Genomic DNA, 17,170 nt, shown 5'->3' with positions numbered 1-17,170 from the left:
GTATAGAGGAAACAAGGAGTTGGGATGGAAGAGGACCTATAGGGAAAATCTAGAAACAGCTAATCCAGAGAGACAGTTTAGGCTGAGATTCATGTTATCTTGTTGGAGTAACCCACTCACCCAAACCCCAGAAAATGGGTAATTTTGTGTTATATAGGGGCTGGATAGATTCTGTTTAATGCAAGATAGTACTGAAGGGGTCATTTTGATGTGAGGTTTATTTCAATAGATAAGTAAAATATTTGTGTAAAATCTGGGTTGTAGGTTGCACTTCTGTCTTTTGGCAATGATCTCTTTACACCTGATATTTGTAAAGGTTCTAAGAGAATCAAACTATAGTCTTCTGTTTTTTTTTAGTACTGTTTTAGCAATAACTCAGTAAATGAAATGGGCACTTGGAAAACATTTTAAATGTCTCTTCTGTCTCTTAATTTTACTTATATTTATCATGAAATCATTTTTTACTCTCTGTAAAATGATTCATGGAAAGGTTGAAACCACTCAACAAACTAGCAATTAGGTATGATCCACAGTTTTTCATTTTCCATCTGTCCCATTCTGGAGGCTGATGTTTGTAAAAAGTTGTCTCATTCAAAGCCAACCAATGAGAGAGCGCACATATGAGAGAGAGGGAGAATGGAATGAATGGTGGCTAAGTGGGAGATAGTTTATCTCCATACCATACACTCTTCAAGGGTGTTGTTCTGGTAATGTGTGCTGTTACATTTTGGAAGATTGTTTTTTCCCATTCTCAGGATTCAGGCATGGGAGAAAGAGTTCCTTGGGCATCTATGGCAGAATGACCATTCATTTGACTGGAATAGACTGCCAAAGAGCTAGTATCTACAGCTCTTCAGTGATTGCATAACTTTGAATGCTGTGGATATTTTGAATTGGATTACACACTAGAGTAACAGAAATCTGTTCTACACTTTTTTTCTCCACAGATTTCAGAGCAGCAGAAAAATGGCAATTCACACTTCTTTGGTTTGGCCTTTTTTGGCTATTGACTAAGGTCTCAGAGGCTATTGACTAAGGTCTCAGAATCAAATTAATAATGAATGTAAACATCGGGGTGTAGTGCATGATAAGAGGAAAGAAGAGAATAGAAAAACTGGAATACTTTGCTACTAAGAGAAAATATCTTAGACAAAATTTTTTTCAAGTAAACATCAGTAGTTAATTTTTCAAATTTATGGCTAGTTCATGCCTTTAAGGAATACATCTTATTTTCCTCGCTATATTGGTTCTGCTCCAAGGATGAGCCTGCCTCCTCTTCCATGGAGGAGGTAAGTTGCTGAAGTTCTACCTGGCCATTTCTACAGCCATCCAAATCAGAAAGCTTGTTGGTCCCAGGATACTAGAGAGAGAAGGCGAGTGAGATAACATTTGTTATTGAACCAACTTCTGATGGTGAAAGAGACACATTTTCAAGCTATCCAGAGCTCTTCTTCAGGTATGGGTACCTTTTCCAGACCTGAAGAAAAGCTCTATGTAACTCGAAAGCTTCTCTTTTTCACCAACAGAAGTTGGTCCAATAAAAGAATGATCTATTTGTCATGTATGATGTGGAGTGTGAGGGAGTTGTCTGTTTATATATATCAGGGGCACCCCAGTTTACCTGTTTAATATTATCCTGCCTGATTGCAAAGAGGTAAATCAAAGGAGGCTTGGGGGTGTGGAGGAGAGAAATAGTAAACAAAACAACAGCAAAGTGAAGGTACAGTCTGAGAAAATACTATGGGAGCCCTTCAGGAAACAATGGAGTAGTTAGTAATAGGGGAATACCATCTGCCTCGCTCCAGAGTTTGGCAATGTTTATTCTTCCCAAAGCCAAACCTAGGACCAAAGGGGATTCTGAAACGTTAAAGATGCTGGCATAGGTAAGAAGAGGGGTTGAGTCAGTTGTCAGAAGCTGCCCCAGATGGAGATGCCGATGCAGACCCATGGAACAAGGGAAAGAATGCAGCAAGGCAGTTTGCTTCTCCCAGCTGAAATGGACATAACTTACCAAAGCTTGCAAGGAAAGATTTGGGTATAGGTAAGAAGAAGTATGCATATATGCCTTTATTGTTTTAACCCTTGTCTCTGTTTGCTTTGTACCTTTGGATGAATGAATGATGTTTTGCTTGGCTTTTGAAGAAGCTGTATCTGAGTCATTTTAATCAAGTGCTGGTCACAGGTCCCTAAAGGAAAAGGGCTTATAGGTGTCAAACACTGTTGTATTAATATGGCTGAGAAACAGGAGTGCTGCCACCCAGAGATCCAGTCCCAGAAGGGTTGAACCATGATGTTCCACCCTTCAGAGAGATGAATGAAGCCAGAATTTTTGTGTCATTTGAGTGCCCCCCCCTGCCCCTCAGGGTAAAAGTGCCTAAAGCACAGTTTACTCTGTAACTATGAAATATTCCTATTTTTCCTCACAATAAGAGCTAGGGTTGTTGTGGGTTATTTTTATTTTGTTAATCAGTACACCTCACAAATATATTTTCCTGTATTGTGTATGTATCTAAATAGTAATATAAAATTGATGAGGTGAAAAATGTTAGCACACTGGACAGTGTTCACCTTTCTTGACAGAATTAGAGAATGGGTTAGAAATTACCTGTATAGGCATAGTGCACCAAAGCTTTCAGTGCATCTGGGTCCACTCCTTCCATTTTGATCTCCTCTTGTTTTGCTTCACGCACATCATTAGTAAACATTGCAGCAAAATAATCAGACACGGCACTAAGAACCAATCTTAAAATAGAAACATTTTAGAGAAATCTAAATTAGTTAATAATCTCAATTGGAAATAAAAATTGGGTCCATTATTATACAATTCATTTGTGTGTGTAGTAGAAATATATATTCTTTCTAAGACTTTATCCTTACAGTGGTGAGCAGTGAAGTTAAAAGGGTAATTAAGTAATCTAATTTTCTTTCAGAGGGTGTGTTTTGCTGTTGGCTTCACTTGTCTCTCTAAAGCTTGACTGTAGAAAAATAGAAAAACTGGTTCATGCTTGAATTTATTTCTATTTACAATAATGAATTTGAAACTGTGTTCATGTTATTTAACTGTCGTCAGCTGATGTGCTAATTATTGTAACCATTCATTCATAACTAATCAGGGACAAGTTGAGAACTCACATTATCTGAGCTCTTGGAACTATGAGGCTATAAAAGCTTGTAAACAATAAGAAAAATTCCACCTGTGAGCTGGAATCTTATGATTTCCAGCAATGAGAAGAACGTCGCACAGCTGCTTCTGCTGGAGATAGTTCTCCATTTTGCGGAATGTCTGCTCTGCATGATTTGTAGATTGGAAATATTCATCTGAGCCATTGGTGTTCATTCCAGGGGGTGAACAACTAGCTATTGATAACCTGTTAAAGAAAGAGATAATGAGTTTACTGTAGCATTATCAACCTGAGTATGCGTTTAACTTCATCTTTAATCAGGCAGTGGAAATTGCAGTATAATAGAAAGTCCTTAAATATATTGATCTGGTCAGAGTGGACTTAGTTTGTCATTTTCCATATGTTTCTTTTAATTATACTTCATACTTTTTGTAAACTAGTATTTTAAAACTTATTGTAACTATTATAATGTAATAAACATGATCTAAATGAGAAAAAACAGAATAAAAGGAAAAGGGGATCATCTCTGGCAAATATAAATAATTTAAAGATTATATTATGCTATTTTAATAAGTTCTATGAAGTCAGGTGGAGGGTTCTAGATTTGAGTAAAAGAGATTATGGTTTGTGGGCGGGGTTGGTTTTTTCCTCCTGATACTACTACCTTTTCATTTACTGAGCTGATTTTATTAAATCATACAGCAAATATAATTCTGATGGGTATTTCAAATTATTTTAAATTGTTTTTGGTCAGCAGATGAGTGTTTTAGGCACCTGTTATAAGTATGTCTATCAATTTATTAAAATGAATCCTATACTGATAGTTAAAACACTTGATTTTAGAATTATTGCCTGTGACTCTCATCCCGCAAGGACAACTAAGTGCAGCAATTTCTACCAAAAGCAGTCCCATGGGCATCAGTTGGAGAACTATTCATGCTAGTAAGTGTTTACATGGGTGTCATGGTCATGGCAAATCGCAGACTTCAATACAAAAATAAAAAATTACATTACACTCCTAAAAACACAAAAAAAGACACTGGAATTTGGCCATCAAATATTTGATAATTTATATTATTTAAACAGCAAGCACAACAATAGATGCTTGGGCGGCCGTATGGGCATTATTTGTTTGATATGCATATAACTTTCCCCAGGTCCTTCATCACCTGTCCAAATGACATCTTGTTTTTATTTTTTTGTGAACTTTTAATGAATGTTTACTTTTTCCTAACTCTTCTAGAGTTAAGATTAACCATTTTTGACCATTTATTGTGTTGATGAAATCTACTTTGCTGTATCTTTTCTGCTGCTTGGTACATTTAAAATGGAAAATTATCTTTACAATTACATTTGGATTTAGAGTGAGCCCGATGCGGTCAAGAACCAGCATCAAACCTTAATTCTTTTGGGTTCATGCATTGTGCATGTGAAAATCCAAGTGAAAGAAACAAAGCAACTTTCATGATGTTAAGGTCTTTCAGCAACATGTTGGGGTGTTTTTGTAGAATCAAAACTTCCATTTAAAAGAAATTTCTCACTTTCACTGTTTTTGAAAAAACAACGAAAGTCCTGTAGCACTTTAAAGACTAACAAATTTAATTTCTGCAGACATAAGCTTCGTGGGCTGCAACCCACTTAGTGAGATGCAAGAAATACAAATCAGATGGGGGGTATATATTAAGAATATATTATGGATTACAAACAGGAGGCTGGCAGACAACTCTCCAACACCACATTCTACAAGCCACTACCATCCAATCCCAATGAGGAATACCAAAAGAAACTAAAACATCTACTTAAGAAACTCCCTAAAGAAACACAGGAACAAATCTACACAGACACACTCCCTGAGCCCTGACTAGGGTTATTCTATCTGCTACCCAAGATCCACAAACCTGGGAATCCTAGACGCCCCATCATCTCAGGCATTGGCACTCTCACAGCAGGACTGTCAGGCTATGTGGACTCTCTCCTCAGGCCCTATGCCACCAGCACTCCTAGCTATCTTCGTGATACCACTGACTTCCTCAGAAAACTACAATCCATCGGTGATCTCCCAGAAAATACCATCCTAGCCACCATCCTAGCTCTCTACACCAACATTCCACACAAAGATGGATTACAAGCCATCAGGAACATTTTCCCTGATGATGATATGGCACACCTGGTAGCTGGACTTTGTCCTGACCCACAACTACTTCAGATTTGGAGCGAATCTATACCTTCAAGTCAGTGGCACAGCTGTGAGCACCCGCATGGCCCCACAGTATGTCAACATTTTTATGGCTGACCTAGAACACTGCTTCCTCAAAACTCGTCCCCAAGCACTTCTCCTTTACCTACGCTACATTGATGACGTTTTCATCATCTGGACCCACAGGAAAGAGTCCCTCGAAGAATTCCACCGGGATTTCAATAATTTCCACCCCACCTTCAGCCTCAGCCTGGACCAGTCCACACTTCCTGGGCACTACAGTACAAATAAAGGATGGTCACATTAATACCACGCTACACTGGAAACCAACTGACCACAATACATATCTTCATGCCTCCAGCTTCCACCCTGGACACATTACATGGTCCATTTTCTACAGCCAAGCCTTAAGAGATTTGCTCTGATCTCTCAGACAGAGACAAACACCTCCAGGATCTCCATAAAACATTCTTAAAATTACAATACCCACCTGGAGAGGTGAAGAAACAAATTGACAGAGCCAGATGGATACCCAGAAGTCACCTACTACAAGACAGACCCAACAAAGAAAACAACAGAACACCATTGGCCATCATCTACAGCCCCCAGCTAAAATCTCTCCAATACATCATTAAGGATCTACAACCTATCCTAGCAGATGATCCCTCACTCACTCAAGCCATGGGAGGCAGACCTATCCTTGCTTACAGAGAGCCCCCCAACCTGAAACAAACACTCATCAGCAACCACACACCATACAACAAGAACACTAACCCAGGAACCTATCCCTGCAACAAACCGCATTGTCAGCTCTGCCTGCACATCGACTCTAGTGACACCATCACAGGTCCTAACTATATCGGCCACACCATAAGAAGCTCATTCACCTGCACATCTACTAATGTTATATATGCCATCATGTGCCAGCAATGCCCCTGTCATGTACATTGGCCAAACCGGACTGTCACTATGCAAAAGAATAAATGGACACAAATCAGACATAAAAATGGTAACATCCATAAACCAGTCAGAGAGCACTTCAATCTCCCAGGACACACTGTAGCTGACTTGAAAGTTGCCATACTTCTACAAAAAGACTTCAAAAACAGACTTCAGCAAGAAACTGCAGAGCTGGAACTCATATGCAAACTTGACACAACCAAACTGGGTCTGAATAGGGACTTGGAAAGCTTATCACACTACAAGAAGTAATTGTCACTGTTCACACATTCTCACCTTCTAAGCAATGGTTGTGAACAGGCATCATGTATTCTAACTGAATGGACTTTGCTAACACCTACCCTCCCCATTGTTGCTCCTTACCCTTGGATGAATATATAATACCCCCTACCTGATTTCTATTTCTTGCATCTGACAAAGTGGATTGCAGTCCACAAAAGCTTATGCCTGCCGAAATTAAATGTGTTAGTATTTAATGTGCTACAGGACTCTCGTCGTTTTTGCTGCATACAGACTAACATGGCTATCCCTCTGGAAACGTTTTTGAAGGTAGTCTTCATACTGTAACACTTTGGTTCCATAGGGTTACTGCCATTCTGTGTCTGCATTACGCCAGGTCTCCAGTAGAAATGGTTTGCAGGTATAGTTATACCGCTTATCCTTCTCCTGTAAACACGTCTTATGCTGGCAAGAGTTCTGTTGTGGGTATAGCATATATCAGTTCTCTGAGTGAAACTAGCTACTGACAAAAGCATTTTTATGTTAGTATAACTGTGTCTAGACTAGTGCTTTTGCTTGTATAGAAATATTATGAAAATATTACACCCTTTACCCACATTACTATACCAGCAAAGTTTTCTAGTGTATACCTTGCCACTTTGTATTACTAAGATGTGTTTATGTTTTGGCATTATCTCCACATTGTGTAAGACCTATTCACTTTAGGGCAAGTCTACACTTAAAATATAACAACAGCTGCACCTCTGTAACTGTACCTTTGGTAGTGCTTTAATGAAGACACTGTAAGCCGACGGGAGAAGATCTCATGCCAACATAGCACTGTCTACATGGGGGTTTAGGTTGGTCTAACTATGTTGCTCAGGTGTATGAATTTTTTACACCCCTGAGCAACATAGTTATATGATACGATATAGGTCTGTGGTTTAGACCTGACATTCGATAAAATGGTAACTTCAAAGTCTAGTTGAGACCATTAATTTTGCAGCTAATTCAACTTCTATTGAAGTGAATGGTGGGCATTCCATTGACTTAAAAGAGAATTGAAACAGGCCCCTATACAACAACAAAACAAACATTGTACTGGAATGAAGCAGCACTTCCATGTGCACTTTAGCTCTTTTTGTTTTGTTTTTTTCCCCAAAAAACAACAGACTGAGCTCTTTTCTTAGTCTTAAAAGTGAGATTTTTTTTGGTCACATTAAAAAGTTTGGAATAAGATTTAGATTTTCCCTCTCCATTCATCTTTGGAATCTCTTCATTTTATTTCTCATTCTTTCCTCCTTTATAACAACTGCAATTATTCAGTTTGTCTTATGAAATGGAACAGGATATAATTTATCTGGTTCTGTTTGTTCACCATACAGCATGTGCAATCCATTATTACATGGAAGAAATAAGGTGAGGTAATAAGAAATTCCAGAAGCTTGCACATAGTTCCTGTTGCTAAGAAACTTCTTCTGCTATGCATATGTCCACAATGTCTGAATCCTTCACAGTCTAGCTGTCCTAGAGTGCAAACCAATTTTTGTGATACCAAGGATGAAACTAGAATAATTTTATCATATACCTACTACTTAGATTGAATATATTTTTGTAGATGTTTCTGGATTATGGAAGTTACTCGTTGTTTCCTGGTTAAGGGATTGAATATATTCCTGATTTATTCCACTGAAGGTTTTTCTATGTTTTTTCTTTTCTTTTTTTTTTTTAACACGAAGGCAAAGTGCAGGTGCTGTAAGTAATTCAAAAAATATTCGATATCAAACCTGTGTAGTCACAAACAATCTTATTATTTGGGTACATCATGCCAGATCCAGAAAGCTGAGGATAGAGCTTTCGTCACATATGATAGATGTGATCTAGTATGCAATGAAGCAAGTGTAAATTTCACTTTAAACATAAAGTGAAACTGAATAGAAACTAAGCTGGTTTCTCTGGTGCCAAAGCCTCTCTCCATTGGCTCCCCCTTGCCAAAGTCTTTTGGTGCTGTGTGTAACTTTGCGCTGCATTGTGGATACAGCTTGCCTTTCACTGAAGCATGTAGCTACATGTACCCTGGCCTACATACCACCACCAATGTAAACAAGGCCAGGGTTCTTCTCTTCTCATTTGGCAGAAAGAATAAAACATTTGCTTTCCGTGGCTATCATTAGGGGAAAATTTTTCTGACTCGATTTGCCAGTATAGGCACAAGCATTCCAAGTGAGAAGCACCACAGGTATTGTGTCCAAAGAAGGAGGATAGCAAGGAGGCAAATGAGTTTGTACCCTCAATTGTTCAGCCTCTGAGTACCTGTCAGACACTAGTTTTTAAATAAACCTGCAAACAAATATTTCCTCTTAGTTTCCCAGATGTGCAGAAATCATGATAAAAATGTATAGAAATGCTCTTTTTGGTTGATTTTTTTTAATTATTTTTTTTAAATGTATTTGTTATAGTTTCTTGTCCTTCAGTGATCAGTACAGACTCGGAAACAGTACAATAAAATCACACATCAGAGAAGGAATCTGTCATGGACAATAGGGTGACGCTAGTGTCTCAAAGAAGGAAGCCAATGGAAAGGCTACAGACAGAGTTGGATGGCTGTTACACAAATTAGGTCTATGCTAAAGTGGCTCCAGTCTTATTCCTTCTCTCTGCAAAATACCAAACCCTACTCCTGTGTGCCACTATACTTTTACATTATTGTGACCACTATTACTGAATAAATAACACTTCTGCTTTAATGAGAAATAGTGATTCAAATGCCTTAATTGGTATTTAAGTTAAGTGTGATAAGTTCTTTTTTTAAACCCTTGTGTCTTTAATGTTTTAGCACTTGAGAATGCACATACAGTGATATTTTTCCACCGAATAAATTTCTTCTAAAGCATTCCATTAACTTTTATGCTGACAGAATAGTAATGTTGCTGAAAGAATTTAGAAGTGTTTTCCATTTAACCACTTGTTGTATCTTTTTACCTAAACAATAATTTGGGTATCCTGTCAAATAGGCATGTGAGCACAAAGATTTGTAAAGCATTACAATAAGGTATCTTTCCTTCAATCTTTGAAACTATAGTGTGCTCTCAGGAATTCATAATGTGTATTGTTTCTGGCCAAAGGAAAAATTAGCTAGTAGTATTATGTATGTTCATATTATATATATATAAATGAAATCAGCAAGCCTCATAAATTTTAGGTATGGGTCACAAATGTTGTGGGTCTATAGTTTATTTAATTTTGTTAAAAAATGCATCAGAGCTTTAGAAGTAGTGCATCTTAAAGAATTAGTGCCAAATAATTTGGGAAGTTTTGTAAATGTTTTGAAGTGGTGGATGAAATTTATGAAATTTAAGTAAAATCCATGGTGGATGAAATTCTTCATTGTACAGTAACCCATTGTGTTGATCGTCTTGTAATGCACACATATGCAAACATACATACACATAATGCACAAAATATAAATAAGGGGTAGGTTACTGGTGCTTCAGAGGGTGGCTGCTATTATGTATGTTCTTTTAGGAAATGCAGAGGAGCTTTTTTATCTTTTTTTATTTTTCCTTTTTTCCCTTTTTAAAATTGATATGGAAATATTCCTTTCTTTTAGGTGTTTCATGAGCTCAAGCCAGCTCTATACCACAAAGTTTTGTTGGCATACTTATTTTGGTTGGAGGAGTGAGAAAGCTAGACCCCTTAGCCGATATTGCTATACTGGCAAAACAGCCACAAGAGTGCTGCTGTCAGCATAGTTAATGTGGTTCAGGGAGGTGGTGGTGTTATGCCAACAGAAAAACTCCTTCCATTGTCATAAGCTATATGTGCACAATGGGCACTGCTGGAATACTATAGTTATACCAGCAAAGCATTTGTACCATAGACATAGCCTCATTGTATGCCATTCTATATATTCTTCTGCCATTTAATGCTTTGTTGGGATTTTCTTTGAGAAATGTGAGTAAACTTTGACAAATAATCTATTGTTACACAATTCTACTTACGTTAGAAGATGACAATGATTGATAAGAAGTGAAACATATAGGCATGGTTATAAAAATATATTAATTGAAAAACAAAGGTAGGCAGGAGAAAAACAATATCAAAATCGTTTGAATTCTCCTCCCCTCGCAATATCTGATATTGTTTTGTAATCATATAGTAAAGAATTAAATTGTTGCATAATTTTACATTTGGTTGGTTTGGGAATTGGATGCTATAAAATGTTTGTTTGTTTTATGCAGCAATCCATGACTGCCTAGCAGCTTGTGTGACAATTTACTTTTGTAAATGGGTATGCCACCTCTTCATGTGCCTTTCTCTCATTTTTCATTTTCATACATCTGTGCATTTAGTATACAATAAAAACTGTCTACTTACGTTTCCAAAAAAATCTTTAGCAAACATTCTTGAGTATGAATGTCCACTCACCATTTCACCTGGTGATTTAGTGAGTGTATATGTATGTATGTGTTTCCAGCATACAACGTAGATTGCAGAGCTGCAGAAGTGCTTTAAAAACACATTGAAAAGTCCAGTTTCTGAAGAGTTTATGGCTAAACTACCTAATCTGCAATATTAGGGGTCCTCTGGATCTGCACTTACACCACACTTTGGAAAAAAAAACAAAACACTGGGACTGAGGGAAAAACTCAGTGAAAATCTCCTTCTGGAATTTTGGTTAAACCATTAAGACTAACAATTTCAAAAGTGGCCAATGATTTTGTCTCCAATTTTAGTAGCCTGTGGATAAAACTGCAACCATTACTCCTTGTGCTGTGATCTCTTCCCATTCTCACAAACTACTGTGGTCTTAAACATGCTCATAGCAAAATAATATCATAATTAGAGATAATCCAAAATTTTCAGAATGTTATTGAATAATGTAGATAAAAATGCAAACAAAACATTTTTCATAACTCGTTTCACATTTTTGACCAGCAGTTCTAATATTACATTATATTCAGTGTTTAAGAATTCAATGAGTTCCAGCCTCGCATCCTCTAACATTCTACTTCTTATATAATAATCATATTTATGCTTTCTTTTCCTCTGACTTTTCAGAATATAATATAAATTATATGATGCTTTTGTGATTTGTTAAACCTTCTTCCAAAAAAAATGAGTTGCTCTCCTCCTAAGGTAACAGATCACGAGGGAGCAGGGGAACATGAGGGAATTACACAATTATCCTGCTTCAAAAGGGAAGAGTAATCTGAAAAACATTTGAGAAAATAAAAGATGTTGAAGTGAGTTATTTGGGGCAGGGAGCATGTTATTTTTGTGCTATGCTATTGGCCACCTTTATTCATGTTGAGTAGTACTTTATTCCTTGAAGAATCCCATTGAAACTAATGCCACTGCTTGATGAGTAACGTACAACACACCATAAATAAGGGGGCAGAATCTGGCCTTATGGGTGCTACTGGAAACAAAAAATAATTGCCATGCTGATGGCCCAGTGTAACATGCAGATTTGGGAGAACAGAAGCCTCCAACTCAGTTCAATAACAGTGAAAGATTACCTTATCAAATGTGCTGTCACAGATTTACCCACATACTCCCACTTTACTGAGAGAGAGAGATTACATATTTTTATCTCTTTTCTCATAAAATGTTTGTAATAAACAAAAGGAGAAATAAAACAGTCCAATTGACTGATGGGGGAGAAGTATTCAATATCATGCTTAACAGAGATTAAAAAATAACTCTCAGGTCTGTGCATTCCCATTCCTTTGCCCTTTAAATCAATCTATAATACTAATCAGTGACATATTCAGCTTTCTTCTATCTTCTTTATCCCATTCCTAATTATGCTTCAGACTTTCTTTTCAATCATCTTTACAGTACAGCACATTAAACAAATATGGTTGAATTTTTTTATTTATTATTCACCATCCATGTGGCATACCCATGTTGTATTCCTAATGGCATATAGCACTGGCTGCCCCTCTTACATTCCTTGTGTTTCATGCTTCAAATAGGCATGTCACATTCAACTTCACCTCCAAATTCTAACTTTAAACTTCATTATAGTGTGTGCTCATCATTTATTCTCTTTTATGGAATTAGCATCCATGAAGGGCTTCTAGAAGAAATTGCTCTAAAAATTAAAATGACATTATCACTGAAGAAAATCACTAAAATGATTCATTAGAAAGCTACAGTGTAATGTTTTATCCAAAAGCATGCTCCATATTTAGCTAACAAACAGCTGAGGATAGAATTGCTTGATGAGGGGAAAAATGATCTGTAAGTTAGAAACCATCATTTTGTTCTTTTGTCATCTGCCTTGTACAAATACTTTTTTCATACAATAAATATGGATTTTCACTGATTGGTCATCAGCTCAGTGTCACTTGAATTTGTGTAATATTATAGGGAATAAAGCAAATAGTCCGTGTATTAGTATTGTAGATGGTTTATTACCATCATTATGGTGGTTGTTCTCTCTAGTCCTATAAGAATATCTCACCATGCTTTTTGTTCACTTACCAATACAGAGAGAATATCATTTAGTAGTAGATGGCTACATAACTTGTAATTTAATGTTGTCTGTCTTTACAATGACAATCTTTTTAAATAAAACAAAATACTCAAATAGAGAAACATTTCTGTAAGCAAATCAACAGCTGATGTGTTATCATTTAATTCAGTGGGCAAGTTAAATTGCTTTACCAATGCATCTAGAAATGTAGCTATGCGAGCTAAAGACAAACTGTAGTATGTGGCATATTGAAATATGAGCTGTTAAACAGTTATAGATCACAAACAAGTATTAAATATTCCTTGTTACAACTAACATTACTATATAAAAATGTAGGTAGCAGTGAATTTAGATTAATGCTTGGTGTCTCTTTCTACTACAGATGATTTCAATTTCTCTACATTTGTGTATCTAAGTATCTCCCCGCAATACTAACCACTGGAATCATTGTGACAGGGACGGTAACAAAAGCCTTACCCAAATCAGATGACTGGGTTTAGGAAATAAAGGTCAATGTTCTGGCATCCATCTTGTGTTTCAAATTTATTATAATTCCTATTATAATTCTAACTGAATACTGAGTTCAGTTTGGTAACGCCATCAAGACCAGAGCCTTACAGATTTCATTTAGCTCTTGCAGTAGTATAATTACACTGAGTTAGTGAGTCTAGGACAGTTTTATTCAGAAAAACTACATTGGAGAAGCAGATTTTATCAATACTTATATCATTTCATTAATTATTTGCATTACCATAGCACCTAGGAGACCTAGTTATGAACCAGAAACCCACTGTGCTAGGTGCTGTGTACACACGCAACAAAAATGGTACCAGCTCCAAAAAGCATACAATCTAAATATAAGAGAGAAGACAATGTTTGGACATAGAAAGATAGATTGGGGAGCACAAGGAAATGATGAGACCCTATTGGTCAGCAGGATAGGCAGTGGTTACAGTATACCAGCAGCCTAACCATTGTCTAGTTTTTTTGTAGGCATCATGGCAAATGACAGTATTGAAGGAGGATAACGATGTAACTTTGTGTACGTTTCCAGGGAACTCCTCCCAAGTGTAAGGGACAAAATGAAAGAAAGCACAGAGGTGCTTGTTTAAACACTTTAAAAAGTGGAAGTTGACATCATGGAACGATTGAGATTGAGTTCTCAGATTTTGCTAAGAAGAGGTCATTAGGGATTTTGGCCAAGCGGTTTCAGTGAAATGCAATGGGGAGAAGCTCGATTAGAGAGTGTCGAAGATGGAAATGGAGAACTCCAGACAATTGTAGACAGCTTATTCACTGATCTTAGAGATGTAATGAAAGAAAGGAGATGGGGCAGTAGCTGGAAAGCAAGTGCAAGTTTTAAGCTAGGAGAGAGTAAAGCTTGCTTGCATCATGAGGGGAAAGAGCCAGAGAAGAGAGAGAGATTAAGAAGAAAAGCAAGGGAGTGGGTGAGAGCTGGTGAACAGCAGATCAGGAGATGTGGCAAGGTTACTGGGGCAAGTGGAGGAGGAGAACAGATGAGAAACTTCTGTGTTTGTGACAGTGAAGAAGGAGAGTGTTATAGAGGGGAAAGCAAAGGCAAGCTAAGGTGAGGGGAAGGTAAGGTAGTATTTTGTCAAATTTCTCTTGGAAGAAATCAGCAAGATCCTGTGCATGCAAAGAAGTGGTTGCAGGAGTGGGGAGTGATTGAGGAGTGAATCAAAGGTGATGAAAAGGCAGCTGAGATTGTAGCGTGGAATTCAGTTAAGTTGAAGAAATGCTAGGAAGGCAGAACCAAAGGAGGAAAGAATGAATTTGTAGTGGAGAAAGTCATTCTGGTTATGAGATTTCTGCAAGTTATGCTCTGCAGTGTGAGAACAACTGTGGAGAAAGTGTATGGGGAGGGGGGAGTTGGTGGGGCTGACCTTGCAGTGGGAGAGAGGGGCAATGGAGTTAAAATTGGAGGAGAATGAAGCCTGGAAAGAAACAACCATCTCAAAGGAGGAAAGGAAAAAGACCAGGAAGAAGAGGAAGTAATGTTGAATTAGTAACCAAGCCAGAAAAATCAAATTTGAGTTGGATATTTGTCTGTATTTCAGGTTATTACTTTTCTCCTATTTATTCTTATTGACAGAGTACAAGTTTTTCTTTGCTTGATTTTAAAGTTGTCTTATTTATTTTTGCTTTTTATATTATTGGCAAACATAATAATATGGTCGATGATATGTTACAAAACCCACTTAAAAGAAAATTAAGAATGTCTCCTTGCATTAGTAATGTGGTAACGTGCCTGCTGGTTATATAGAGGACGCATCTGTGCTCAGATCTTTAGTACGTTATACCAAATGCCTATTATACACAGAGGAACTGGAGAAGAAATGCTACAAATATATTGTTAGCAGGGGGTTAGGGAAATTATATTGTGGGAAATCTCTGCAGTTTTGGCATCTCATCTTGTCTGCACCTGTCAGCTTTACACACCAGCTGACCACTTCCCTTTTCTAATAGTGATGAAGAATAAGAATATTACCATTACAAGTGGTGTGTCTCCGTCCAGTATAATAAGAAAAGCATGGATCAGATGTAATATGTTTCATCTGGAAAATATTTTGGGTATGTTACATCCATTGCCTGTTGTGATCATGTGCTATCTATTATGAGGTGGAGTTTACTGTGTTAATTCTGCCTGCATCAGTTCCCTTGCACATCTGTTTGTGTGCATACAGGAAACAAATCCTTATTTATATTTATGAAGAAGCAGCTTTAAGAGAACTCAGTGTGGAAGCCTGAGTACAGTAAATCTTTAACAGAACGAAGTGGTTCACCAAGTACTTTATGCTGAATACAACAAGGATCCAGGGACCAAATGTTTTCTTGTCTCATTACCAAGAAAACCCACACCTTTAAAACTTTACTATATCATAAAATCCATAATTATGCAGTCCTTGAGCAGTCAATATTCTTGTTTGTTTTCCAATTAAATCACCAATAACCGTTTGATTGGCTGAACAAACCCATTGGATGTAGGAAATACAGAAGAAATATTCTAATTGGAAATTCATCTAACATAAATCCTCCATGCAGCACATAGGAATGGCAGAACTGATTTATCTACACTGATTACCTGCTGGGCTAATTATGCTAGATTCAGTAATTGTTAGCCAACTGCCTGATGATAATTTCTTTTGAAATTTGTGTTTTTCTTAACTTCATTATTTACTATTTATGAGCATAACTTTAAATTTTTATTACAGTATGGTGGACTCAGGAATGTGACTTATCAGATAGATAAGACCTAATGAAATTGATCCACCCATCTTAAAATCTCTGTGAGAAAGACTACTGAGAATAATAATAATAAAAATATCTCCCATTTCTAACACACACTTCACTGAATCACTTTCTTTTGGTTTCAGAAAGAGCCTGCTAATGATGGTGCTATATATTTTTCTGGTGACAACATTATTTACTATTTAATTGATCTTACTTGAATGACTATGCTGCAGTTAGTAAAAGTAATTGGAACTATTAACAGCCTCATAATCGAAAGGATGATAAGAAAGACAGTGAGTGTTGCTGATAAATAGTGTAAGTGTGAGCCTCCTTGCACCAAACAGCAATATGCTATGTAACACTAATGTTTATTGTGAAAAACATAAGTACTTGAACCTCAAAATCACCTTCACAATTCAATTGTCTTTTATAAAGCAATTGTGCCACATTTGGAAACTAAGGCCCGATCCCTGAAATTCACAACTTGTATGGATGGGGCTCCTTGCTGGTGCAGTAGTGTGCCTGCAAGCTGTAAAATGCATGATCAGGGCTTGTATTCACTAACTAAGCAAACAAATTATAATCTAGTTTTAAGTGAAAATCTCTATACAGCCTTAATTACAGAGGTGCTACCAGTACTGTTATAATATACAAACACACTTAGTTTTTGTTTAGTTTCTCTTAATGTGCTCATTTTTCCATAACTAGTTTTAAAAAAGTAGATTTATTTTTATTCCATTTAAAATGTAAATGTACTGTTGTCCCTTTCAGACCTAGGCTATGCCTATATTCTGATCTGGGGTCCAATTCCCAGCTCACACAGACATATTCACATTAGCTCTTATTGAGCTAGCCCCCTACAATAGAAGTGCAGCCCACGCAATATACAAAGCTGCTTGAACCCTATGGGTGATCATGCTGCCACAGCTACACTAT

At 37.0% G+C, this 17,170-nt stretch overlaps 1 protein-coding gene across 2 annotated transcripts in view; it reads right to left on the bottom strand.

Annotated features, from left to right (window-relative positions):
- KLHL4 (kelch like family member 4) overlaps positions 1-17,170 on the bottom strand; it is a 76,392-nt gene that overhangs the window by 24,757 nt on the left and 34,465 nt on the right. Inside the window, exons 3-4 of one of the 2 annotated variants that reach the window (XM_067549756.1) lie at positions 3,195-3,357; positions 2,606-2,742 (exon numbers count right to left, since the gene is read on the bottom strand). In XM_067549756.1, coding sequence (XP_067405857.1) covers positions 2,606-2,742; positions 3,195-3,357 — 300 coding nt within the window. Of the gene's footprint in view, positions 1-2,605; positions 2,743-3,194; positions 3,369-17,170 lie in introns of both variants that reach the window. The other variant, XM_067549755.1, reaches the window with a different exon arrangement.

The sequence above is a fragment of the Emydura macquarii genome, unplaced genomic scaffold, assembly GCF_026122565.2.
Source record: "Emydura macquarii macquarii isolate MOO-44397 ecotype Brisbane River unplaced genomic scaffold, CSIRO-AGI_Emac_v2 contig_1253, whole genome shotgun sequence".
Lineage (NCBI taxonomy): Eukaryota > Metazoa > Chordata > Testudines > Chelidae > Emydura > Emydura macquarii.
This window is presented reverse-complemented; position numbering and strand designations above follow the sequence as displayed.